General features: G+C 38.1%; 2 protein-coding genes across 8 annotated transcripts in view; both read left to right on the top strand.

Moving 5' to 3' along the window:
• LOC101173247 (protocadherin-15) overlaps positions 1-20,667 on the top strand; it is a 233,982-nt gene extending 213,315 nt beyond the window's left edge. For 4 of the 7 annotated variants that reach the window (XM_078931821.1, XM_078931819.1, XM_078931822.1 and 1 more), the window contains 8 exons: positions 1,982-2,200; positions 4,214-4,333; positions 12,004-12,025; positions 12,618-12,656; positions 12,787-12,857; positions 14,943-15,057; positions 15,247-17,069; positions 18,737-18,858. In XM_078931821.1, coding sequence (XP_078787947.1) covers positions 1,982-2,200; positions 4,214-4,333; positions 12,004-12,025; positions 12,618-12,656; positions 12,787-12,857; positions 14,943-15,057; positions 15,247-17,046 — 2,386 coding nt within the window. In that variant the 3' untranslated portion in view covers positions 17,047-17,069; positions 18,737-18,858. Of the gene's footprint in view, positions 1-1,981; positions 2,201-4,213; positions 4,334-12,003; positions 12,026-12,617; positions 12,657-12,786; positions 12,858-14,942; positions 15,058-15,246; positions 17,070-18,736 lie in introns of all 7 variants that reach the window. The other 3 variants (XM_078931824.1, XM_078931823.1, XM_078931825.1) reach the window with 3 other exon arrangements.
• Positions 4,958-11,139, top strand: LOC144984131 (protocadherin-15-like). Its single transcript, XM_078931827.1, has one exon. It carries the CDS (start codon positions 6,826-6,828, stop codon positions 8,167-8,169), a length of 1,344 nt encoding a protein of 447 aa, XP_078787953.1. The 5' UTR covers positions 4,958-6,825; the 3' UTR covers positions 8,170-11,139.
• Positions 20,668-25,222: the final 4,555 nt, after the last annotated feature.

Genomic DNA, 25,222 nt, shown 5'->3' with positions numbered 1-25,222 from the left:
CTCAATACCTGCCAATAGGGGAAGACACATTACAGGGGAGAAAAGGACAAGCAGGGGTTAACAAGGGACAAAATGAAAGTGTAGTAAAGAGTATTTCAATCAGTGCATCAACCCATCAAGCCAATACCTCAGAGGCTGTTCTGGGAGTCGGGAGACATGCCAGCAAAACATTTCATTCCTTTTATTTCAGGATGTAGAGTGCTCAAGATCTGTCTATCTGAGACAGTGTGCTAAAACACCTATAAGAGGCTAAGCACCACAGAAAAGTGCATGCAAGACATTTCTCCAATCCATTAAGATCTCCCCCAGCAGACCCAGTGGTCATTTGTGCTCTGACAAATTTCATGTTTTATCTCCTTCGTCAAACCAATGGGGTTCTAGTCCTGAAATCTTGACTTGAATGTTTCTTATCAATAAGAACATTTCCCGTCCTGAAATTTTCTATGAATTTACTTGACTGTTAACCTTCCTTTTCCTCAAACTGCCTTTTTTTTATTTATTTTTTATTTAGCCTGTGTCAATACACTTGTGATTACAGCAATTGCTTTAAAACTCCTGTCTTGTTACATTGACAGAATATGTACAATTTCCTTTTTTTTGTTAACAATAATGTCTAAGACTAACATTGTAAGAAAAAAAATGGAGGTACCAAAATATGAGAGTGCCAAGCTAACTAAAAAAAGACTTGTCTATTTTGATTTTAATAAGTAGGATTTTTCTTTTCTTCATACTGTCAGGAACATCATATAGATTAGTAACAGAATGCCTTTTTTGCATCCAGTGCACATATGACAGCTCTCCAGGGTAATTGCATCTCCTATACAGTATCTGCTACTTTGCAGTCAAACCACAGAAGAAGAAAGATAGCATTGTTAGTGAGTTCATGCTTTGCAGGTGGTTCCTGTTCCGCCATGAATACAGAAGCTGCTCATCAATCCCGCTTTCTGTACAGAAAAAGTGCCAGTCCAGTTAATAACCTTCAACTCAATCTTTCCATCAATTCATTCAAAATAGAAATACCACTAACTGCACTTGGCACTCTAATCATTCCCTTCAGAATATATTACATTTTTAATTATATCAATTCAGGGCTAAGGTCAGTTTTGTTTTCTGCAGCACATATAAAAACAACAAACTTGACCTGAGTTTAGAAAAAATAATCATAAAAATACCCACTAAATAAAACAGAACAAATAAATTATGAATTGAGGAAGGTCAGGCTAAGATGGGGAGAATTTTTCTCTTTTATTAAAAACTGTTTTGGAAAAGTTCTGTTTATTTACAACAATAAATTAATATAAAAAAAGCTAACTTATAGTTACAATGATGATTGCAACAAAACTATTAAGTAGTAAATATTCTTGGTAGTCAAAAAAGAGGGTATATTCAGCTCTGGATCTAATGTCAGCAGCAGATTTTTCTTTGTAAAACTTAAACATTTTTAAAAAAATGATCACTAGGACTTCTGAACTGTAATAAACCCATGAGTTATTTTCCTAACTCTAACACTCGAGACATTAGCTCTGTGCAAAATACTGGCAGTAGCAGAAATGAGCAGCATGCACATTACTCTGATAAAAAGCAGAACACATGAGGTGAGCCGCAGGAGCTGAGCTCATACTAACGGAGGCAGCTTCTAAATTACTTTTCTAAAAGAACATTTTTTGTTTGAGTCATTTAATTAAAATGGAGACTAAGTCAAACATAGTTAAAGCTTCTCTTTTTATCTTACCTCTGCTTTTACTTCATTGTCAGTGTTTCTTCCAGTTAAGAGTTAATTTAGGGGTGGGAGACTGGAAGGCTACAATTTAAAGATTCTCCCTGAGCAATGCAGTCATTGAAAGTGAAAATGTGAGAACTTCCTCCTTGTATAAAATGGAATTTGTTCTCCTTCATCTTCAGATAAAGGGAATTTAAAAGCACAAGGACACTTATCGTTATAAAACTGATATTTGTTGTTTCTCTGTGTTGCAACTTGCAGATTTCTTGATGGAAATGTGCTGGAAATCAATAAAGAGTTCCAGCCTTACCTGGGTGAGGGTGGCCGCGTCCTCGAGATCCGTTCTCCAAACATCGTGGCCAGCGTGAAGAAGGCCGCTCAGGCTGTGGGCTACACAGAGGGGGCCTTGCTGGCCCTCGCAATCATCATTATCCTTTGCTGCATCCCTGCAATCCTCATTGTCATGGTCACCTACAAACAGTTAGTACCCTCAACTTAAAGAGAGCATGTTTTAGTTGATATTTCACTTTCTGTCAGGAAAAAAAAAGGTTTTAGGAAATATTTTGTTGTACTTGAACTTTTAACCAAAGGGTTTTACATGGCTAAAATGCACATAATGAAATTTGTCTATATGTGCCGCCCCTTTTGCATGATCAAGCAGAAGGGAAAAAAAGCTGCAAACAGAATATCTAAAGAGTTGAGATCCAGTGAAAGCCCTTTTTTATCATTTGTCTCCCTCATCCGGCATGACTGCACACTCCGCTGGGCTAATCTTCTGGTCATGCACAATTACGGCTGAATAATTAATGCTCATTTCTGACAAACATCTACGGTCGATTATAACCATCTCAGTACATCTTTACAGTGTAATCCCCCGAACACACACTCTCCCAACAAGTCTTTCCGAATTCTGTGGCTTTTGTTGCAGCACAAACAAGTGTTTAGCAAATTTTCACGCCTTCCTGTTCTATTGAAAATACAAGAATAGGGTACATCATCTTTTTTTGAAGTAGCAAAATTACCATCAAAAAGTACAAAAAAGGTTATTCTTTTGGGAGAATTGAGAACATGGCAGATGGTCGGAGATGTTCTGATCCAAGCAAACGGACCGAAACAACAGAAAACTATTGATGGTGACATTAAGTCGAACACGCAAACTGTCACAGCAGATGGTGCTTTGCGGCTTCATGTTAATGCTCATTATCTCCTTTCTGTTTGTCAACATAATTCCAGTTTGCTTGAATTTGGAATCACCTATTACTTAAAACATGGATCTGCTCACTCATCCAAATAATTCAATTAGCTTGCGAATAAGTTATGAAAATGTGAAGCTTGCAACACTTCAGACTGAATTGATTTCAGAATGCTGCCCTTAAATTAACATTATATGAGGTTGTGTTCATGCCAAATTAGGAAATTATTCATGCAAATTCTTTTTTAAATATATCTTTGTTTTTTGTCTCTTTGTTTTGCATCAAAACAATCAGGTTTAAAGAGTAAGTATTCTATTTCATTTTTTTTTCATCAAGTGTGTGCATCTCTGTTGGTGTTTGTATGAAAAGAAGACCCATCACAGTTTTTATGAAGTTTTACAAGATGGGTTGATTGTTGTCATTTTTAAACAAAAGGCGTGATTGTCAGGGCCAACTTTCCATCATGTTGCTGACATAACAACATAACAACATGAAGAAACACTGATTCATCTTTTGTTCTCAGATTGGATGTGTAATTAGCCAAAGCTTTTTATTTATTTATTTATTTTTTTTGCTCAAGCAGAAAATCCAATTACACGAAAATAAAATCATCCCCACTATCAACCAGATACTGTCAGAATCAAATAATTGGAAAACTAAACTAGCCCCAAAATAACGCATGACAGGTATAGTTTTAAAGGGAAAGTCAAATCAGAGGTTTGGGATTAGTTTGTCATCACTTCACTGCTCCATTTTAATTTAAATCCTTCTTGTGCTCAAGTTGCAGTGCGTTGATGTTCAAAGCTCCATTAAGCAATGGTTTTGGCGATAGTGCTGAACAAATGCCTACTTCACGGGTGAAAGGTTCACTCGTAATGTCAATTACAGAGGATCAACACATCAACTATTCCGGATCTTTCAGAGGAAATAAGAATAGTGGCTTATAGATAGACAGAAAAAGAGCAAGCTGTTTTCCTCAAAAGAAATCAGCACAATCATGAAAAGTCATTGTAATAGTCAAACCTGTCACTCCATTTTCTAAAACTCAGAGATAACTCAATATGACAGTTGTTTTGATTTCAAAGATCTTATCCTTTTTTTGCAAACACGACTTGAAATTGAAAGTGCTCCCCCAGTCAATAATGGAGACTTCCTCTGTGCTTAGTTCTGTTTTCACTCTGATTTAATCCATCCTTTGGGCTGATTTCTCTTTGTTTGTGAGTGTTTTAGTGCTTCCCTTCATATATTTGCATGGGCACTAAAAACATATGATGATGAGTGCATATCTCACTCTGCACAGACGTCAGGCTGAGTGTGCCAAAACTGCCAGGATTCAGAAGGCTTTACCACCTGGAGGGAAGGCAGCTCCAGCAGCTGCTCCTACTACTAACCTCTACGAAGAGCTGGGCGACAGCAGCATGTGAGTCATGTCTGTCTGTTTGGTGTCTGTCTCCCATCCCACCATTTTCCCTTCATCTATATTTGCTCAAGGTTTCTTTTTTTCCAAACCTTGTATCAACAGCATACTCAGATTATTACCTAAAGACCCACTCCGATGAAAATCGTGGTTTTGAAGTGTTTTTAACATTTTCTTGTAGCATTTTTCTGATAATTGAGGGCATATATTAAGAAAATTAAGCTGAAAATTGCATTTCTGAGTAATCTTTAATTGAAATCATAGTAAATCTGGAGCAGACAAAAGAAAAATGTTGTTTGAAAGAGCTTATTTGTAACGTAGAAAAGACACTAGGCGGGCAAAAGCTTCCTGCTCCACAACAGGGAGCCAGTGTTCCCACCCACCACTCAAGAGGTGAATTACTTCAACTCTGCAGAAACCATGTCTTTAAGAAATATGTTTATTTTTATTTTATTTTAGATTAAATAACCATGATTAAAAGACAACTAGAAAAGCTTTTACAATTGCTCAAAGGATCATTGTGGGCCTTTAGATGTTTTTTTTTGGTAGTTGCTTGATCTTGCACCAGTAGTTTCAAACTAAAGTAGCCATCTTCTACCATAAAAAACTAGTTTTTCTAAAAATTGACCTGATATACTTCCATCCTGCCTGCTGACAGGATAGCTGCTACATCAATGAATTTTTCCAATTATTTTTGTCCTTAACAGTGTTCCAACTTTTAATATTTGCACCTATGTTAAATTCCACAGCACAGCTGGTGATTAGATTTTAGCTTATGTATGTGTTTCCAATTTGATTGCGTATGCAATTTTGTGAGAGCCCCTCTCAAGGTAAGAGCGTGTTCATACATTATTTTCAACCCAACTTTGATTAAAATGTATGGTACGCTGACTGCTTCCTTAGCTCTTGCACATATCTAAGGTATTTTGCCATCGGCACAATCAAATTTCACCTTTGATCTTAAATACTGCCCCAAGTAAGTAATCAAATATTAATCGTATGAGATCAGACAGGTTTGAATTTAAACAGCTTTACTTCAGGATGCAGAAATTTTGTTATAGCTTTTTTTCCTATTAGAAAATCTAACTCTGATGTTACATTTGACTCTTAAAAATTGAGAATTTGAGGTCATGTGTGAAGGTATGTTGCCTAAAACTCAAAGAAATCCAACTGTCTTTGGTTCTTAGTTGCAGACATTCTTTGATTGACATTGAATGCCGGTAGGGGTAAATTGGGAGTTGTTTTTCTCGCCTTTTACTGTAACGGCTGCTGGTCCCCAACAGTTTAAATCACTTTAAACTTTTCATGCAGAAAGAGATATTTTGTATTTCCACGCATGTATGCATCCATTATTTTTGTGTCAATAGACCAGCATAATGATGCTCAAAATAGCTCAGAACAGAGAATATTGCTCAACTGGTGCATCTGCACTTCAGCACTCACTGTTTCTTTTTGTAACATATCAGCTTGTCTTTAGTCTTCTTACCGTTTGCCTCTGTTTCTGTTTCCCTATCATTTTTAATCACTTGTTTCTCTGGATTCAGACTGCAGTAAGTAATCCTGACATACGTGGTGTCAGAAATTGTTTTGTATGTTAGATCAAAAGTGCACTTTCTTCAACTCTTGCTTGTAGCCTTTGCTGCATATTTGTAGACATAATGTAGATCGAGTTCTCGTACATTGGCAACCCTAATATTGGTATCTTTATTTCTTCATACAAACCTGAGTGTATCTTTTTTTTTTTTTTTTGCTCACTCACAGCGCAGTTGTTAACTACAAATTGTAAAAAGAGCATCAGTTTGTTATTTTTATTCAAATTTACTTCAGCTTGTATTCCTATGTGGTCAGGATAAGAGGGACCCATTTGTTAAGAGGTTTTCAGATTCAGCATTGGTGACTATAGCTGTCTTCTCCATCCATCCCAATTATACTGCTGTCTCCTTTTGTGTTGAGCTACCCATATTTTTTTTTACATCTTTCCACACCCCTCTGTGTTGAGATTGATTATTGCATAGAGTAGGAGTTCATTATTTTTTATCAGAATCTCACTTTGCAACCAACCAAAGCCTACAGATGTGCCTGACTATTTATGCTCTAGATTAGACTTTTAAAAAAGGCAATTGTTAACTAAGAATTTAATAAAAAATCAAATCAATCACAATACAAGGGGTTATGGTAGGTTGGCAGAGCTTCTCTTGCATTAGAGCTCTTTCTTGCTTATATCACTCCTAAATCTTAAGCTTTCACTTTTTTTCAAGTCTTCTTTTCTCTTCACCTCCACCTCTTACTGGGACAGGGCTAAAAAGTGGGACATTGAGGAGGCCAACCACCAGAGGATTTTTAGTTCCCTGGCCCGTCGCACCATTGCAGCCCACAGCAACGGAGCGTTGTGCGTCAACTTGCCCAAATCTGAAAGCAACGTGACCCACCTATCTGATGGCAACCCACTCATTACACACAACCCTGTCTATGATGGTAACTTTGACAGCTATGGAATGGGGGAGAATCCACTGGAAAAGTGGTTCTCTTTTTCTCCATCACACTCGACGGGGTCGGCGTGCGGCTGGTCAATGCCTGCTCGCATTCATGGAGCCCCGCACAGCTACGAGGGGCCAAGAAGACAGGGTCTTCTAGACCAATCTGAATGGGAGCTTCAGCTACTCCAAAGAGCCACAAGAGACAAGCAAGGGTCAAAAAGTTCAGTCTCACTTAGCCTGAGCGAATGCGCAGAGAATAAATTGTCAGTTCGTGAGCAAGCCCGGCAGTTTGAGCAGCAGGCCTTCCAGCAAGAAGCCCTCAAGCAAAATAGAGAGTTCTGCGGCTCCCTCTCTTCTGTTCTCGTCAGAGACATGGAGAGCAATGACATGCTGGAGTTGACCTCAGAAACCCTGCGCTCCATCATGGATTACCCCCACAGTCCTACATCTGTGGGCAGGGATGTGCCCCCCAGTATTATCATTTCTAAGGCTGATGAGTCTTGGCACCTGTCCAGCCAGAGACCAACCCCACCCGTTCTGAGAAAGTTCAGCTCAAGCATTTCCAACTACATGACAGTGCAGCCATGTCAGATCACCGTGGAGATCATACCAGACCCACCTGACAACCCCCCTCCACCTCCCCCTGCTCCTCCCCATCTGCCGCGTCCACCGTCCCCACCCACATCTCCTGCACCCCTGCAACCACCAACCCCACCCTCTTCTCCTCCTCCGTCTCCGCCTTCTAGTCCTCCTGCTCCACCCTCACATAAACTGCAGTGTACCCCTCCTTCCTCTCCCTCTATTAATAAACTGCTTGCTCCCCCACCCCCACCCCCACCCCCACCACCTCTTCTTCTTCTTCCTCCCTCACCTTCCAGCGTTCAGCTACGCCCAGTAGTCCAGTTCGTTCCAACCGATTTACCCCCTGTGTCCACCCTTCGCCCTGTTTCAGAACGAAAGCACCCCCCTCGTCTTACCTCATCTGAAACTGAGGCGGGGAAAAGAAAGGAGCTCAAAGGAATCCTGAAAAACATCCAGAATCTCGCAGACATTGAGAGATCAGTTGCCAACCTTTACAGCCAAGTAGACAAAAATTGCAAGGTGCCCAAGTTCAACAAGAAACCGCAAGTGGCTGAGGAATCAGCGAACAAACAACAAAGGTCTGACTCAGGTGATGAGCAGAGCTCGCCAAGAACAACAACAGACTCCAGCTTTGAATTCCAAAGCAGTCAAACAAGTCTGAACTTTGCTGAAACTGGAGCAAGCCAACTTAACATGGCAGAAGAGCAGACAAGCCAATTTAGCAGCCTGAACACTGCTGAGCTCAGTGAACACTCTTCCTCTCAGTCCACTGTATTTTGACTTTTTCTTGTTTCCATATTCTCATTATTTCCATCTCTACATCTCCATGCATGTTTTTTTTCCTCTTTTTTACTGTTTTTTTTTTTCCGCAAAGTTGGCAGTATTTTATACATTTGATTATGTCAAACATTATCATGCCTTCAATAGAAAAAAGGCCACATTTTAGACAAACAAAGAAATGCATCCAGCTATGTTCTACTGACATTATAATCTGTTTATAGACTTGCACTAGATAAAGTATCCTTACAAATTCTGTATGAGTATGCTTGATATGTTTTGCATAATGTCATTAACTGAACTTTTCCGCTTTTGATGTTTTTAAGAGACCATGATCTTAGCATAATAATTTCACATCTGAAAATAATACTTTTTTTGACCATTAATTTTAATTTCCACAGCTCTGTTTGTTGCATGTTCATGGTTTTTTATTAAAATGGAACACTGCCAAGTCTTTTCTATTAACCGTTTTTGAAGTAACTAGATTTTGGAAGAAGCATAACAAAAAGAAAAAGAATAAAGTGAGTTTGTAATATCGCTAAATCTGTGTCAGTAAATCCAAAGTGTTGAATATGACAGACAACAGGTTTAAAAATAAATAAAGACCTAATTGCAGTATAGATGTGATTGAAGGCAAATTACAGTACATTATGTGAAAGTCCAACAGGATTTCGTTGAAGGGGGGGGGGGTCTGCTTGTGTGGAACATGTGCGCTCACAGCTTTTCTTAGAAAGATAAAGTGGTCGGTGTGATGTTTATGCATGCTCTGGAAAAGCAATTAGGGAATTAATCATCCGTTAACCAGTTTCCATGATACTGTCAACCAGTGTTACCTTTATTTCTCCTCTCCCATGCTTTGGACTTGTACCTTTACATGCTTTTCTTGTTTAGCCAAAGCTAACTCACCCCATGTCACAAAATTAGATTTCACATTTTGACGTTGAAGGGGTTATAGTGGGCATGACAAATCCTGTCTGTCTGCTGTTAGTTGTACTGCTTTCCAGGGTTTGATCTGCCCTTGTTAATATTTTCGTGTCAGGGGACTCTGCTTCCTTCTGTCAGCAGTTTTTTCCTTTTCAGGGCATTTACACAGAGTGCATAGAGGATTTCATTGTCAAATGAAGACAAGTCAGCTTTTTTTTCATTTTGTTTATTGTTTTTCTACATGTCAGGATTTAAGACTTAAAAACAAATTTGGTTTATAAAGTCTTTATCAAATAAAACAAAATTCAAGTTGAACTTTTGTGTTCTTGATATTTTTAACAAAACCTCGGCCAAAGATTCAATAAACTTATAAGCCCATTTTTATATCAACAGCTTTTTTTTTCTTTGTTTTGTTTTGATTCTGATGTCTGCTCTTTGAACTACTGCATCATATTGAAATTCTGTATCATTCTGTTGTGGGTTTTGCTGTCCATATTTTATCTTTTAATGCTATAGGAAAAAGACACTTGCAGTTTTAAGAACTGCCCTCATGATCATCCCTCCACCTCTGTGCTTGACAGCTTGCAGGACACATTGTGATGACACATGAAGTTTTTTTTTTGTTTTGTTTTTTCCCATACCTATTGGTATCACTACCGGTATTTCAAAGTAAGCTATTCGAGGACTAATGCCCTGATTTTTGTAATTTTTATTTCTATTTGTAGGCTAAAAGATGCATTTGTTTCTGTGATCCATAAAATCTCTACACGTGTGTAGGTTTTTTTATTTACTTTTATAAACCATGCAAGTGTGGGTCTATTGGAATTGGTAGACGAGGTTCAGAGTCCGAATGTGCACAGCAATGATGTGGCATACTGTTTGTTGGAGGGTAGAAGAGCAGCTGTGAGTTTAACCCATGCACTGTTGGGATAATTGGAAAAGTCTCCACTTTAAATGTTCTCCTCTTGTAAATAGCCATGTTCACTGTTTAATGACTGTTTGGAAATAGCCTCATAACCCCATTATAGGTTAATGGGCAACAAACATTACCTCTCAAAGAATTCTTCTTGCCCTCCCATTGCAAGACAAGCACCAACAAGCTTCAGACTTGCAAATGGCCAAAACTTTAGTTTCATGATCTCACTTGCTGATAATTTTTTTCCCTTCTATTTCCTTTGGGTGCAGTGGATGAACTTAGTTGCTTTCTCTTTGTGTTTATGAATACACAGTCTAATTTGAACCTTGTTTTAGATTTGTATGTTAGCCAATCCAAAAGTTTAAAATGTTGCTACATGTGAACAAAAGTCTCAGGAACTGATGGTAAATTACCCAAAATGCTGGAGAGTAGGCTGGACGGGGAAACTTAAAGATTATTTAAATAAACTTTAAACTTTGAAACATGGGAACAAATACCAAAATGACCCAGGTTACCATAGATGACATAAACATGAAGAACTGAACACCAGACACTTTAATACACTTAAAGATAAATAACTAAATGAAAACAGCTGTAGGTGATTATCAAATGACTTTGACGGGGGAAACAGGGACCAAGACAACAAGGAAAACAAATGACACAATCCTGTAAAAAAGACTAAATTAGGAGATAATTCTGTTACTGCCAGAAATTTTGGGTTGCCAAATAATCTGTATTGGCCTTGTGTGTGATTGCGTGGATAAACTAAAAATGTCCACTAGCTAAAACTTTGGACAATACTGATTGACTTGTTTCACCTTTTTTATAAATTCTTGATCATTGAAGCATACTGGCGCAAACCAAAAATGTCAAGCAATATAAAATATTTGATAAGGATGTGCTTAGTGTCATGAAATAAAAGTTGTAACTCTAGGTTTTTTAGTGAGATGGTACATAAGCTGTTATCAAGTCCACCTACTTTTTCCACCACTTTTCTTGCATTTCATTTCTTTCTCTCACTTGTTACCTGCTGTGCGAACTTCCAAGGGCTGCTTCTCCCAAGACCATTTTTCTTGATGTTGCATGAAGCAGCAGTGGCCAGCAGGCAGGCCAACAGGTCATTCATCAGGTCCTTTCTCATCATCTGTTCTGCCTCTAAGGCGCAGCGTATGGCTCTGCCCTGTTCCCGCGCCCTGGTCCCTGGCCATAATAACAGATTACGGCTCCCCAGAGGAATCTCACATCATCACTTAGCCATATATCCAAGACTGTGAAAATCTTCATTATTCATGGATCCAGACAAGTTACAGTTGTACGTTTGTGGACCTGGAGGTTTCGTGCAAGCCGCTCAATTACTTGCTGTTTCCCACCGACGTGTGCTGAAGGCGCTGCAGAGAACTGCTCTGCTGGGGAAAATCTTTCCGTTGTTTTAATGTTTGATAGAATTTAATTTCAAAGATTTACTTATGTAGTTGGCAAAAAAAAAAGAAGTAAGAGAAAAAGCAAGCTGGACATTTACGTCTCTGGGCATATAACAAATTGGCTGCCCAAAGCTAGTTTTAAAATCTGAGCCAGAATTTTCTGCCCTTTAATCACAATGTCCTTTTCATATCTGCCAGTAAAAACACTAGTTATGGCTCCATATACTCTGACTTTGTTCCTCTCTGCAATTGTCTTTGCATCCTTGATATTTGCATTCATTCCATCCTTTCTCTTTTTGCAATTGGATGAGCTAACTGAAAGGGGGGCAGCCTGCATCAGCGCAATAACTGTGTGACCTTAGGCAACCTTTAGGAAACTGAACAATATTGGCGAGTCTTTAATTTAAGACATAGAAATGCACAGTAAGTAAAGTTGCACTTTCCTCTCTGGTCAGCAAAAGGCAGACACTCAGATGCAGTCCTAAGGCTGTTCATTATATTCATATCAACGCACAAGAAATGAAAGTGTCGATCCATATTTATTGTGTCTTATTTTCTCCTTTCTGCAACACACAGGAGACGAGGATACGGAAGACAGGTGAGCATTCGTGTTATGATTTGTTTTGGATTTTGTTTTTTCTTCATTGTTGTGCTTGGACATTTTGTCATTGATAGCAGCTTACATCCCATTATTCTTATCTGTGGTTCACTTGATGAGAAACAGTCTACGACATTAAGATGAGATCAATCTGACACAACTTTTGACACTTTACATTACAGTTTAGATCTGTTGTTTTCTCCATGGTTCCTGTCAAATAGCAGGAAAACCCTTTTTGTTGCAAATCTATAGGAGATTCAACAAAATCTCCTCCAATAATACAATTTTTTTGTTACTTTCAAATAATCCTTCTTGAGTCAAAATCAGATAAAACCAAAAATGTTTTTTGGTTGTTTTTTTCCCCCTTATACCCTGGCATATCCTGGTTGACATCTTTCCTCTTTTTTCCTGGTCTGTTTCCATCAATATTTGATTGTTTTTGTCAGCAGTTTTCATCATTTTTCACAGTTCTGATTCAGGCTTTATATGCTTTTTAAATCAGGAATAAAGTGGTGAAATCTTCATATATTTGCTCCTTTCCTTATTCCGTCTTTACCTTACCTTTTCCTTCTTCTGTACTAACCGTTGCCAGCAACAGCAAGTGCTGAGGCCATCTCTTCTAAGACCTGAGGTAGAAGCACTCCTGCTTAATTCTCAGGGATTGCATCCATTCAGTTCTCACTCTTTATTCTGCTGCTGCTCCTCTGTTTTTTTCCTCAAGAATGCTGAGTAATTTATCTATTTCTTTCTCTGAAATACAGGACCTCTCCATGGAGTCAGGTATCGACCGAGGCCAGGACTACACTCAGGATTACTATAACTATGACCAAGGGTGAGCACAGATCTCTTTAATTGGACTGCAATGGATTCTAGTTTTCTGTCTTTCAGTGTCAAAATAAAAAAAATAAAAAATAAAAATTCATTTGAAGTTAGTTTGAACCAAATTCTAATTTATTCTTCACCCTCAGGGTTAAATACCATTAGAGTATTTACCCCCTCTTCTTCCACTCAATGAAATTCATTATGCTGCCTTGAGTTGCCATCCTGAGTTTCATCATCAATTTCCTCTAACCTGATAAAGGCAGTTCTTTCTGTTCACTTGATGCGTTGTCCACACAGTCAAGAAAAGAATAACTTACCACTCGGAAAAAAATAATTCTTAGGCTTTTCAAGTGGAGAGATTTTGGAAGTGTGGTCGCAAAATGTTGTATCACAAGATTTTCCTCTTAATTTTTTATTTAGCTTTCAAGCATGTACTGTGTAGATGACTCATCCCTGAACGTTAGGCATTTGTTTTATATTTCTCTACTCTTTTGGAAAATACAGGTAAAGACAAACATATTTTCCCATTGACAAAGGTTATGATCCCATTTTAAAAAGGCAATCAAACAAATCATTAAACCCAAGAAGTGGCAAAAGTTTGAGATTTAAAGGATTCTTGTTAGATTTTATCCTTGATTTCCTGCATTCAGTCCACTGACAAAAACATAACTTGGAAATCAACTTTTTTTATCAGTTTTTATCAACTTCTATTACTAGCTTCATCCGGTCTCCATTTACCCAAGTAGTCTTTACAGCCGTGGGAAGCTCAAAACCTTAAGATATATATTTTTTACAGCAGTAAATTATCACACAGTGAGTAATAAACTGCTTCGTAAATCCACCACATTCATCTATTTAAATACACCACTCCTGGAATGTCATGCTTTGAACTCAAAATAATAAATTCAAACGCAATGGGGCTAGACAAAATAATCACTGTGCCCATGTCTGCAGTTCATTGAAAAAAATCTACTGTAATTCTTTTGTCCTGCTGATGAAAATGCTTATGCCAAGCTCAAAGTTGCAATAAATCCTGATCTTGGTGTTGTAATTTCCAGTTTGGATAATCACCAGCTTTTCTTGTAAGTCACCTTTACTAATTCTAATTGCAATGTCTAAACCACTCTGGCTTAAATGGTCTGAGGTCTGCAATTATATGTTTAATTTGCTACAATCTTCATTCTAAAAGGTGCTGCTTAACTAAGTGTGTTGTCATCTATGATCAAAGTTCTCTTGATCTGTTTTTGTTTGTGATCCAGGGTCACTCTTGGCCAGCGGCTAATCTTTTAATCCCACAATCAACCAGATGTGAGCCTGGCAGCAGAATTTTGATGTACACGGAAATAAATTGGACCTGGCCTTGTTCTTTAACGCACCTTTCTTAAATTTGAAAATTTAATAATTGAGAATTTGTCACATTTAAGGCAAAGAATTAAAATTCACCATTCTCATTGAGAAACACAGGTCTTCGTATTAACACGCATTTTGTTCTATATATCCTTTTTGAGCACAGTCTCATAACTGATAGTTAGTTGATTCTCTTTGCTTATATGTTCTTTAACCAACTTGTAAAAATCACAGCAGATTTGCATGTGGCTTCTTCATTTCAGTGTTTATTTTAAAAAAAAAGTATTTTAAATAATAATAATGTAATAATACATTTTCTTCCTTTGTTATTTTAAGGAGGTAATCAACTGATGTTTTGTGTTGATATTTTATTAAATATATTAGAAGAAAAAAAACATTAAATTTTGTGACAAGTCCGAACAGGCTTTTATTTTGAAATCAGACCACATACAAACAGTACGTTAGACACATTTTAGTTGAGCTGGCTATTGTATTATTGGAGAAATTGTGTTCTAGTAGAGTTAGTTTTTTTTACCATTGAGTAAAACATGCTTATAGAGTAATAGGCTTGTGGAGAGGATCAGTTTCAGTAGATTTTCAAAATACACTTTTTTTATTAATCATGTTAAAAAAAGAAACTTGTCTCAATTCCCCTCTTTCTTAACTCATTTTCCTTTTTAAAACTACATTTAAATATAATTAAATGAATCAAAGGGATTTTCAACATTTGCTTTGACTCATTGTGCAGGTACGACTTTCCTCAGTACGGCAGTAGGAGGAGGCTGATATCTCCCATGTATGATGAATATGGAGAGGTGATCTTGGAGGATGATGGGTATTACTACAGTCAACAGGGCCCTGAGGTATTACCTTTTCTTGATATATTACTGAGGTGTTACTTTTCACATTCACAGTGATAATAACCTAAAAATCCCACAGTCTTTCGTCAGTCTCTGCTGTATTATTAAAACACAATGTCAACTCTGTGTGACAAACCTGCTCTGTGGATTCACGCTGGCAGAAAGGGCCTAAATAAAATGTGACTGTCTTAGGGCCGCGGCAGAGGAAGAGGTCGTGGTGGCATGCTCGGTGGAGGTCCACCAAGGAGGGTTGCTTTTAGGGACTTCCCACCAGGGGAAGAAGGTGAACAAGCTGAGCCAGCAGGGGAAGGTGAGCCTTCAAAGGCTGCCAAGAAACTCAAGTCTGTCATGAAGCTCAGCAGGTTCCTGGCTGCCAGCAAGGGAGGAAAGCAGCCTTCTGATGCCGGGCCTTCTGGCTCGTCTCCATGGAAGAAAGCCAAGATGCTCAAGATGTTTGGTGCTGGCAAGAAGGATAAGGACTACGCCAAACTGATGTCCGCCCGTCGCATTGACAGTCAGGAGAGTCTGAGCGACACGCCAGCAGTTATGGGTCCAATAGATAGCAGATCTGATGCCCGCAGTCGGCTTAGCAAAGTTTTAAAGAAAATCAATATTACCAACAAGTTGCGAGTCAGGAGGAAGTCACAGAGTAGTGTGAGTCATGGGTCAGCCACCGGCAGTGAGAGAGATGAGGAGACCTCACAGGCTGCAAGCGAGGATGAAAGAAAGTCTAAAGTGTCTATTAGTGTGACTGAAAGTGAGCCAGAAGCAGGTACAAGTGGAAGCAGTAAGGAGAGAGGCTCTGACGACGAATCGTCTGAGAAAAGCAGTGTCGACAAAGATTATCTTAAAGTAGATTTAGACAGGGACGACACGAATGAAAGTACAGTAGACTCAGAAGAAGAGCCTGATGAAGAGCCAGAGGATTCAGACGAGGAGAGCAAGTCCAAATCTGAGGAAGAGGAAGAGGAGACAGAGAAGGAATCTGTCAGTGAGAAAGAATCTGGGACTGAGAGAGAGTCAGGAAAAGAGTCAGAGTCAGAAAAAGAATCCGAGTCAGGAAAGTCTTCAGATACAGAGAAGGAGTCAGAAACAGAGAAAGAGTCTGGCTCTGAGGACGAGTCTAAATCTGAACAAGAAACAGAATCAGAGACGGAGAAGGAAACAAGCACGGAAAAAGGTTCAGCAACAGAGAAAGACTCTGATGAAGAGTCTGAGGAGGAAGAGACTTCAGGCAGCAGTAAAAAAAGTGAGTCATCTGCTAGGTCTTCTGTGAGATCATCAGCTACTGAAGTCAGTAAGGAGAGCACAGCTTCGAGCAGGAGTGGCAGTGGGAGTGCCACCCGCAGAAGTGAAAGTGAGAGTGGGAGTGGCAGCAGCGCTGCGTCTTTGTCAGGCTCAAGCATCAAGTCATCACAGAGAACGCCATCTTCAAGAAAAACGTCTGAAAAGTCCAGTGAAGAAGTCAGTGATGCCGAGTCAGGGACAGGGACGGCTAGTGAGACAGAGACAGGGTCCAAGTCAGCAAGCGAACGCTCCTCTTCTCGTGTGTCCAGCAAGAAAACAAAGTCTGGATCTGAGTCTGTCAGTTCCCGCGGGAGTTCCATCTACTCCCAGTCTAGCCGTGGAAGTGGAAGTCGGCTTTCCCAAAAGTCCAGTGGCTCTGAGGGCACAATCACAGAGGAGAGCGAAGAAGAGGACCAAGAAAAATCAGAGTCTGCAAGCCAGGCGAGCCACGCGTCCTCGTCCAGGAGGTCCAGTGTGGCTTCTGAAGATGCTGGTCCCTCTGCCCCATACACCGGTCCTTCTTACACCACTGACATCAGAAGCACGGGAACTGCTTCCGAGGAGACATACGGAGGACTGTCGCCTATCACTGAAGTGGACGAGGACGCCATTTCCACGGAGAAATCTTCAGTCAGTGACTCAGCAGAAACTGAGGAAACTTCAGATGCCGATTCAGAGTCTGAAGGGAAATCAACAGCCTTCTAAAGAGAAATATTGTCTCCTGTGAAGTAAGAGTGAATAAAATCAATTACTCTTGCATGGGAGTGAAAAAGTATTCCTGGCCTCTACAGACACTTTAAAACATCAACTATTTTTCTCATTTTCCCTTCGCAACGGAAAACCTTGATGATTTTCCGCAGCGAATAATCTGAATTTGACTTTCTTTTCTTGACGTCTTTGAGTTCCACCTATCCTTGATGTTTCTTCTGTGTTTTTGCATGCTTTTGTAGTTTGTGAAGCACTTTACTTTTATTTTCTATTTTGAGATGCAGTACTTTTTCCTTTATAAGATTTCTGCTTGTTAAATATTTTTACTTGAGTAATATTAAGGATCAAATATTTCTCACCAAAAGCAAAACTAAAAGCTTTTTAGAATTTGATGCTTAATTCTTATATTTAGGATTTCCTAAAAAAAATGTTGGGTTTCAAAATAGATCAAATATCCTCTAACAATGTCTTTTGGTGTGAATGTGTGGTTTTTGCTTATTTCAAAACAATTATTTTTAAGAGTTTAAGAGAATTATTATAAGAGTTTGGCCTACAGTTTTGGCTGCTCAAGTTATTTGTGTTTTAGGAAATGTCACCATTTTCAAAATTACATATTTTTTTAGTCAGTTAATTACAATTTAAGATGATCTAACAGCTGAAAATAGCTTTTTTTTCCTCAAATCATTTTCCATACCTAAAATTCTGTAAGCCTGCAAAATATCTCTATTAGTCTGCAATGAATTGATTATCCTTAAAGGCCCACTCCAAAGAAAGTTCCGTTTTTACTGGTTTTAACGTGTTCATGTGGCATTTTTCTCTTGATAAAGAACATGTATGAAAAAAAGTAAGTTCAAAATTGGATTTTAATTGTATGTCTTTATTCAAACTGTTGTGAATTCGGAACAGATGAAAAAATGCTGTTTAAAAAAGATTGTTTTTTTTTGCGTAGAAAATACGCAGGACTGGTTACAAGCTTCCTACAACGCTCCATTGTTATAGATCCATTTGTAGACAAATAGATCTATGCACGTCTTTGTTTTCTTCGTCTAGGCTGGCATCTGGCTCAAAACTGTACGGCTGGATAGCTCCAATATTACTCGCCATTTTTGTTGTACTGGTTGTGTTTGGCTGAGGGTGAGAGCTAGCAGGGGAGCGTGTAAACTGATAGCTCTCAGTTTTGGGTGACTGTTAGAGGGGCGGGGCGGGGCTGCTCTGCGTGAACAGTCCCGGCTACAACTCAAAGGGGCATTTTTTATTAAACTACTGCTGCTCTGCAAATACTATGCTCTAGAAAAGGAGCATTTTTTCTGTTTTTTGTGGCAAAAACAGGATAACTGTAATTAAAAAAAAAAATATTGGTAAAACTTTTACAAAAGATTATGATTGGTGTGGGACTTAAAATATATCAAACCACAACACATAACAAAATCAGAAATGTATCCTGTTAAAGGGATTGACCAAAACTGACCACCATACAAAGTTAACAACTATGACATTAGTTTAAGAAATCCTTCTTTTCTGTAAATTTCATATCTTGACACAAAATATAAAAAAAAGGAAAATTTTAAAATAGTTTTATTTTTTCAACCTCTCCAGCTCTGTTGGTTTTCCTGTGAGAATTGTGAAATACCTTTCCTATTTAAAATGATTTGTACAAACATTTCTTTTCTTATGTACTCCTTCGCAGCCTGGAAGTAAGAAGTGGATTAAGCTTGTGGTGGATCAGCAGAATGAGACAAGTTCGACCGGAGAGGAGAGCACTACAGAAAGCCAGCGGAACAGACTCCCCAACAACCACTGCAACATCAACGGCAACATTTACCTTGCACAGAATGGCACTATTGTGCGAACTAGGAGACCCCCCTATGTGAATAACCTGAAGTTTGGCTCTCCGTGCCGACTGAGTAAGCATTTCAAAAAACTGGAAAAACTGGGTGTGACTCAGGAAGAACCGCCTTCCGTTATTAGTGTTGAAAGCTCAGAAAACAACACAGAAAACGGAATCGGTGTTCCCTCCAAGGATGTAAACCTGAACACCTTGTCCTCCTGTGGCTCCTTGGGGTCCACCATAACAGATCTGAAAGGTTTTGGGTCCAAAACAAGTATTGCTAAAGCCATGATTAGCAGAAACAGCAGTGGCTCATGTGTGAGTGAGGAGCACGAGTCTTCTGTTGACCACCAGAAGAAAAAGAATGAAACACCAGAGTCACTCGGCAACCACACATTATCAGAGGAAGAATTGTGGATGGGACCATGGAACAGTCTGCACATACCAATGACCAAACTCTGACTGACCCTGCACAAAAGCATCTAAACCCATTTTAGAGTCATCACACAATGTGTGCCTCATCTGGATCAGCTCCAGTTTCTAACAGGTGATTTCACTTAAAGTAGTTTCCTTTTTCTTTTTTTTCTTTTTTACTCAAAAATTAAATTTTTAAAGCCTATTTGTACCCAGCATTCAACATTGTTATACACCAATGGAAGTTGTGAAGCAAAAAGGCAATTAGGGCCATAATGAGTTCACACATTTTTGCTATTTTCCGCTTTTAAAACTGAACATAAAAAAGTGCAGGTATTAACATTTGTCTTTTTTTTTTTCATAATAATTTGTTAGGGCCACCATTAAGGACATTATTTTATTTACATAGGAGAAAAAAGTGATAAAATTATGAGGAACAAAATCTAAATTTACAGGAGTAAAGTAAAATTATTTTTTTTAAAGTCAAAAAATTTGACTAGAATAAACTCGTCCAATCATTACAAAAAAGTCAACATTTTACAGAACTATAAATTTATTTTTTAAAAGTTCTAATTTTACAAGGAAAATGTCTATGTCGAAATATTTTAAACGATAAATGCTAACATTGTATTTCAGAATTTTCCCAACTGACTTTTTCCATGTAAGATAACGACTTTTTTAAGATACATTTATGACTTTATTCTCGTGGATTGTTTCTTTTACTTCTAATTGTACTATTTTATTCCCATAAAATTACAACTTTTTTCTCATAACGACTTTAATCACATAAAATGATGTTATTATGACGTTAATTTACGACTTGATTCCCATTTGCATTTGCTTTTATGATGGCTCTTAAACTCCGTCCTACATGTATTTTTATTTAATAATAAAACAAATCAACAATCATTGTTTATTTTACAACATTGTTAAAAAATATATTTACAAAAAGATTGTTATGAGAGAGCAATGTCATAGTCTATGAATAAATCAACAGAACTTATTTTGCTAATAGTAAAAATTATCTTTAAAATGTAAATCAGATTGTCTTTGATTTTATGTTGTTGTATCTCTTGGAAATGTTTTTTTAAAAATCCAAAAAGTGTATAAAATTATTTTTGTCTATTTTGTATCAAGCTGAGATGCAGAATCTATTATATGATGTTAGAGAAATTATATCCACACGACTGTCATAGCTGGATTTGAACAGTGAACTACGACAGTTTGATCTGTGTTTTTATATGGACATTTGTACCTACAGAATGTGATATTTTCAGTCCCTTTACATGATGCAGATTCTTTCTGTTCATGTCATTGGTTATTGATGGAAAACCAAAAATCGTATATCTCATTTAAGAATAAAGCTCTAACCTGTTTGACTGTGTATTTAATTGCAAAGTATGACTGTTGAACTTTTCCTTATTAAATATTTAACTAAAACATAGTTACATGTTTTGAAAACTGCTGAGTTTTATTAACTTATTTGAAAATGTAATTGTAGCTATTCAGTGTAGTATGTTCATGAGAATGTTGGTTCAGGATTGTGTGATGAGGTTTGGAGTTTAATTGTAAAACAGCCAACTCTCTGCACAGTGAAAGCTGTCAGGTAGAGGTCTTTTCTGTGGAGCAGCTTTTCACTTTAAAGGGAAGCAGTGACAGGCCACTCAACATGGGCATATGGAGAGCTGCTGCACTCTCTCTCAGTGAGAAAGTTTCTAAAAAAAAAAGCCAATTCCTCCTTTCCAATAAGCTTTGTTGCTGTGGTTCTTCTAAAACAGAAAGCATGCTATGAAATGGAAATGGCATTTTAAATCCTAACATTTCTAACTCGTTTCACTTTTTATAAGGGTGACACATCCCACACTACCAAAATGACATTTACGAGTCCTGTAGTCAATCAAAGCTGAAAAACCTCGGCTAAATTCAAGTGTCCTGAAAATTAATCTTTTTCAAAATCAGCTTAAGGATAGAAATGACTTAAAAAAGATTCTATAGAACATTTTGAGCAGGTAACCTTTCATTTGATACAAACTGTGTCCCAGTCAGGAATAGTTAAAGGTTCATAGAAAATCTTTGTGTTTTGTTAAAAAAAAAAATTAACTTTCAAACCTGTTGAACAGTTGATTCCTGGGGGAAAATTTACTCTGTTAGATATCATTTCTATTTACTGCATCACTGGAATAAATGGCTAAAATGAATTTGGGTGGGAATGCATCTTGAGAAATGAATGCTTTAAAAAAGTCAGCGAAACCTTTCGATAGGTGATGAAAGGTAAATATAGAAAACTATGTTTTTACACTACAGTGCATTTGTTAAATTATTATCATTTATCTTGCTTACCTCACAGCCTTGTCCCCTGAAATATTAAAGCAAATACAACTTGACTGGCTCAGATCAAGATTTAGATGGTTTACGCTTACAGAAGAAAAAGAAATAAAGGAGACATAAAAGCTAAAAATCATAAGCTTTTGACCACTTGTGGGAGCTGACCTTTCATCACTGAATTCCAACCTCCTTTTCCAATTGAATTAGCCCAAAAACAATTACTAACCAGGAGAAAAAACAAAACAAAAAAATCCTGCTACTTTATTAGGTTTGGTTTATTTTGGTTTGCATTGTTGCTTTGCTCCTTATGTAGCCACAAGGGGGCTCCCCCTGTGCCGGTCCCCAGCCCCGATAAAAAACAGGGTTATGTCAGGCAGGGCATTCAGTGTAAAAAAAAAAAAATCTCTGCCAAACCATCTGTGCGAATTGGTTGAAAGCTAATTGGCGGTGACGACCCCTGAAGGGATATGCAGAAAGCGTACTAACAACTGTTGGCTTTGCTCCTCTGCTGGAAATTTAAAAAACATTACTAAAAGCATCCATACTGTTATGAACCTTACCAGGTTCTCTTGCAAGTGAACCCTAGACCTGCTTGTTTGGGGAGGATCCAGAGTTTAGGCAAGTTTTTACAAATCTCCAAACAAAGTGGTATATGAATGAACGCACACTCTTAACAGACTCAACTGCTGGGCTGATTATATTTTATGTCCAATAATAAATGAGCATATAAAGTCTTGGGTACGTTTGTACCCATATTTCAGACCTCACCATGATTATGCCTCGCTATAATTATTATCATCTGTTACCTGTTTTTTCTTTTTTATAGCTAATATTTACCTTGTGCTATTTCTGCACTTTAATTGGGACCAGGAATGGGCATGTTGACTCTGAGCAGCCAATACAGATATTTATGTTCACATATAATTTCTCATTTGAAGAAATGCTAGAAGATTTACCTTAAATGTATCATGGGTATCCAGCACCATCATCAGGCTAATGTTTGAATGTATTGGTTCCTGACGAAGTGTCACCTCATTCACCTGTTTTCTGAACTCAGTGCTGATGTGAAGGCTGTGGTCAAAAGCTGTTTGGTTTTAGTATCACAGGAGCTCAGTGTAGACTTCAAGACTGCAGAATTTTTCCACTCAGCAGAGATAAGACAAAGGCAAATGATGCCCTGCAGTACTTTTTTCCAGTTATGAATAGTTAGAATTGGGAAATGCATGGTGCACACATAAAAAGCTCTGATGTGCTGTCTTTAAATTGTTATTGCCACAAGCGATCTGAGCTTTTATTGTAAACCAGACATGTAGAAATTCAGTCTGACTAACTAATCACAGAAGAAGCAAGCAATTTTTCTTTACCCCACGTATCACATAATCCTCACCTCGGGGTTTATTTAAATGTCTTCATACATCTACCAAAACAGAATCTGCCACATTTGTTTTTATGTGAAGTCGTTTTGTGCAGCAGTATTTTTGGGACAGACCTGCAGAGGTAAGTCAGATCAGAATTTATAAACCATGATTATTCATACTCTGGGGTCTGCTGGTTAGTCATGTGATCGATGCACTTAACAAAGGGACACTGGGGTCATGCTTTTGCTTTAAAATGACAGCTCGCTCGGTCTAATAAGCCTTTGGGGGCCACCTCTTTGGCTTGTGGTTTAATCAGCGCAAAGAGCCACGGGCTTACATTCAAATATATGTTGCCTATTTAGGAAATTAACAAATCTATGGCCTTGCCATCATCACAGCATGTAGAGCCACATAGCTCATACGTAAACATTCCATTTGACAGCAAGAACAAATGGGTGCGACTTCAAAGAGAGATGTCAATATTAAATCAGTGAAAAGAGTTCATGCAAAACAGGAAGAAAGTAAGAGCTTGGATGCAGATATTTTCCATTTATTCCCTGATACTTAAGTAATTAGTCAGATTTGTTAAAATTAAGGATTCTTTTCTGATCTTAAAATTCGCATTTCTTATACCAATTTATTCAATTTAAATGTAGAAAGAAATCGTCCGGGAGGGTCATTTCAAATATTTGTACTCATAAAAGCTCAGTAAAAGTATTCTTATAGTAACTGCTAATTAACAAATTGTGAAAAATTCAGAAGTATTAATAATCTTAATATAAACGTGTGAGTTTTGTTTTTCAGATCTATACCCCAGGCTGTGTGTAAATATGGCAAAATATGGTAGAATTATGCATAATGGAGATGGTGAAAGAGAGCACAACCAGTGCCAATGTGACTGTGTGGGAGTGTCCTGAATTCTATAATCAATGAACTCCCTGGGCACAGGTACGCACCGGTGTTATTAGTTTAGCAGCCAGCCGTTTAAAGTCCTTCCTATAAGTATAGCCCATATAGGAAATCCTGGCCTATAGTGTGCAGTATGGTAATCTACCTATGAGTCATTGTAGAGGAGATTATCCCAAATCCCATAGAGAGGAAGGAGGAAACTCCTCATAGCGCCTATCTGTCACTGCTGCTCATTGCATGCTCAGACCTGGAGGGTTATACACTTCATTTCCTCCAAAGCCAAGCCTCAAAATAACTTGATCCATCTCACTACGTAAGCGCTTAAGGAGAAATCTATCGAAAAGAATACACACACACATATATATAACTCTGACATACAAACAAAGGAGGAGTGTGTTTTATTGAGCACTGTTGCTGGTGAAATAAGCACATGACAGGCATCCGCTGGGGCCATTATTTTTTGTCATGCGGTGAACTCTGACTTTTTACCAGTTAAATTAGATCAGATCTGCCCCACGGCCAACACAGGGACAGATGGGGGTGGTTTAGTGCTTCGGGGTGGTTGCAGGCCGGTGATTTCAGCAGAGTCACATTAGAATCAAGGTGTTGAGCTTTAATGATATGAAACACAGGCAGCAACCTGTACTGGTGGGGGTCATATCTTTGATGAGCAGCAAAAGTGTGAATTGAAAATCTTTGATGCTTTTGGCTTTGAAGTTTTTTTTTTTCCTCTCAATTTCAGGCAAACAAGGTACTCCATGGCAATGATCCAGGATCAGTTTTGTTGCTCGCATATACTAAAAGCATCTTGAAAGAGCTGGTAAACTGAAAGTCCAACTCCAATCATCTTCTGATCTATTGTTAAGGCATTCCCAGAGGTCTTTTATTTATAATTATGTCGTTTTTTAGCCAAAATAAAAAAAAAAAATATGTGATGTTTTCTAGGACATGGTGTCTGCAGAGCGGCAGTAGTAGAGCGGCAGTAGTTTATCTGAAATTTGCCTCTGACTTGTAGGCGGGGAGCAAGCCTGCACTCCTTTCCCATCATCTTTTTGTTTACACTCTTTTCTACTGGCTCAAAGCCTCTCACAACCCGAAACCTAACATTAACAGTGCAACAAAAATAACAAACAATATCAGAGCAATCCAGCCGTACAGTTTTGATCCAGATGTAAGCTCAGACGAGGAAAATAAAGACATTAATGGATTTATTTGTCTACAGGGGGATCCATTGGAATGGAACAGAGCAAGGAGATTGTAGCCTACGGATTGCAGTTTGTACACAACAGCTACAAGCTTTTTCAAATGGCATTTTTTTTATCTATTCCTGATTAATGAT

The sequence above is a fragment of the Oryzias latipes genome, chromosome 15 (genome assembly GCF_053564925.1).
Source record: "Oryzias latipes strain Hd-rR chromosome 15, Olatipes_Hd-rR_3.1".
In the NCBI taxonomy this organism is placed as follows: Eukaryota; Metazoa; Chordata; class Actinopteri; order Beloniformes; family Adrianichthyidae; genus Oryzias; species Oryzias latipes.
This window is presented reverse-complemented; position numbering and strand designations above follow the sequence as displayed.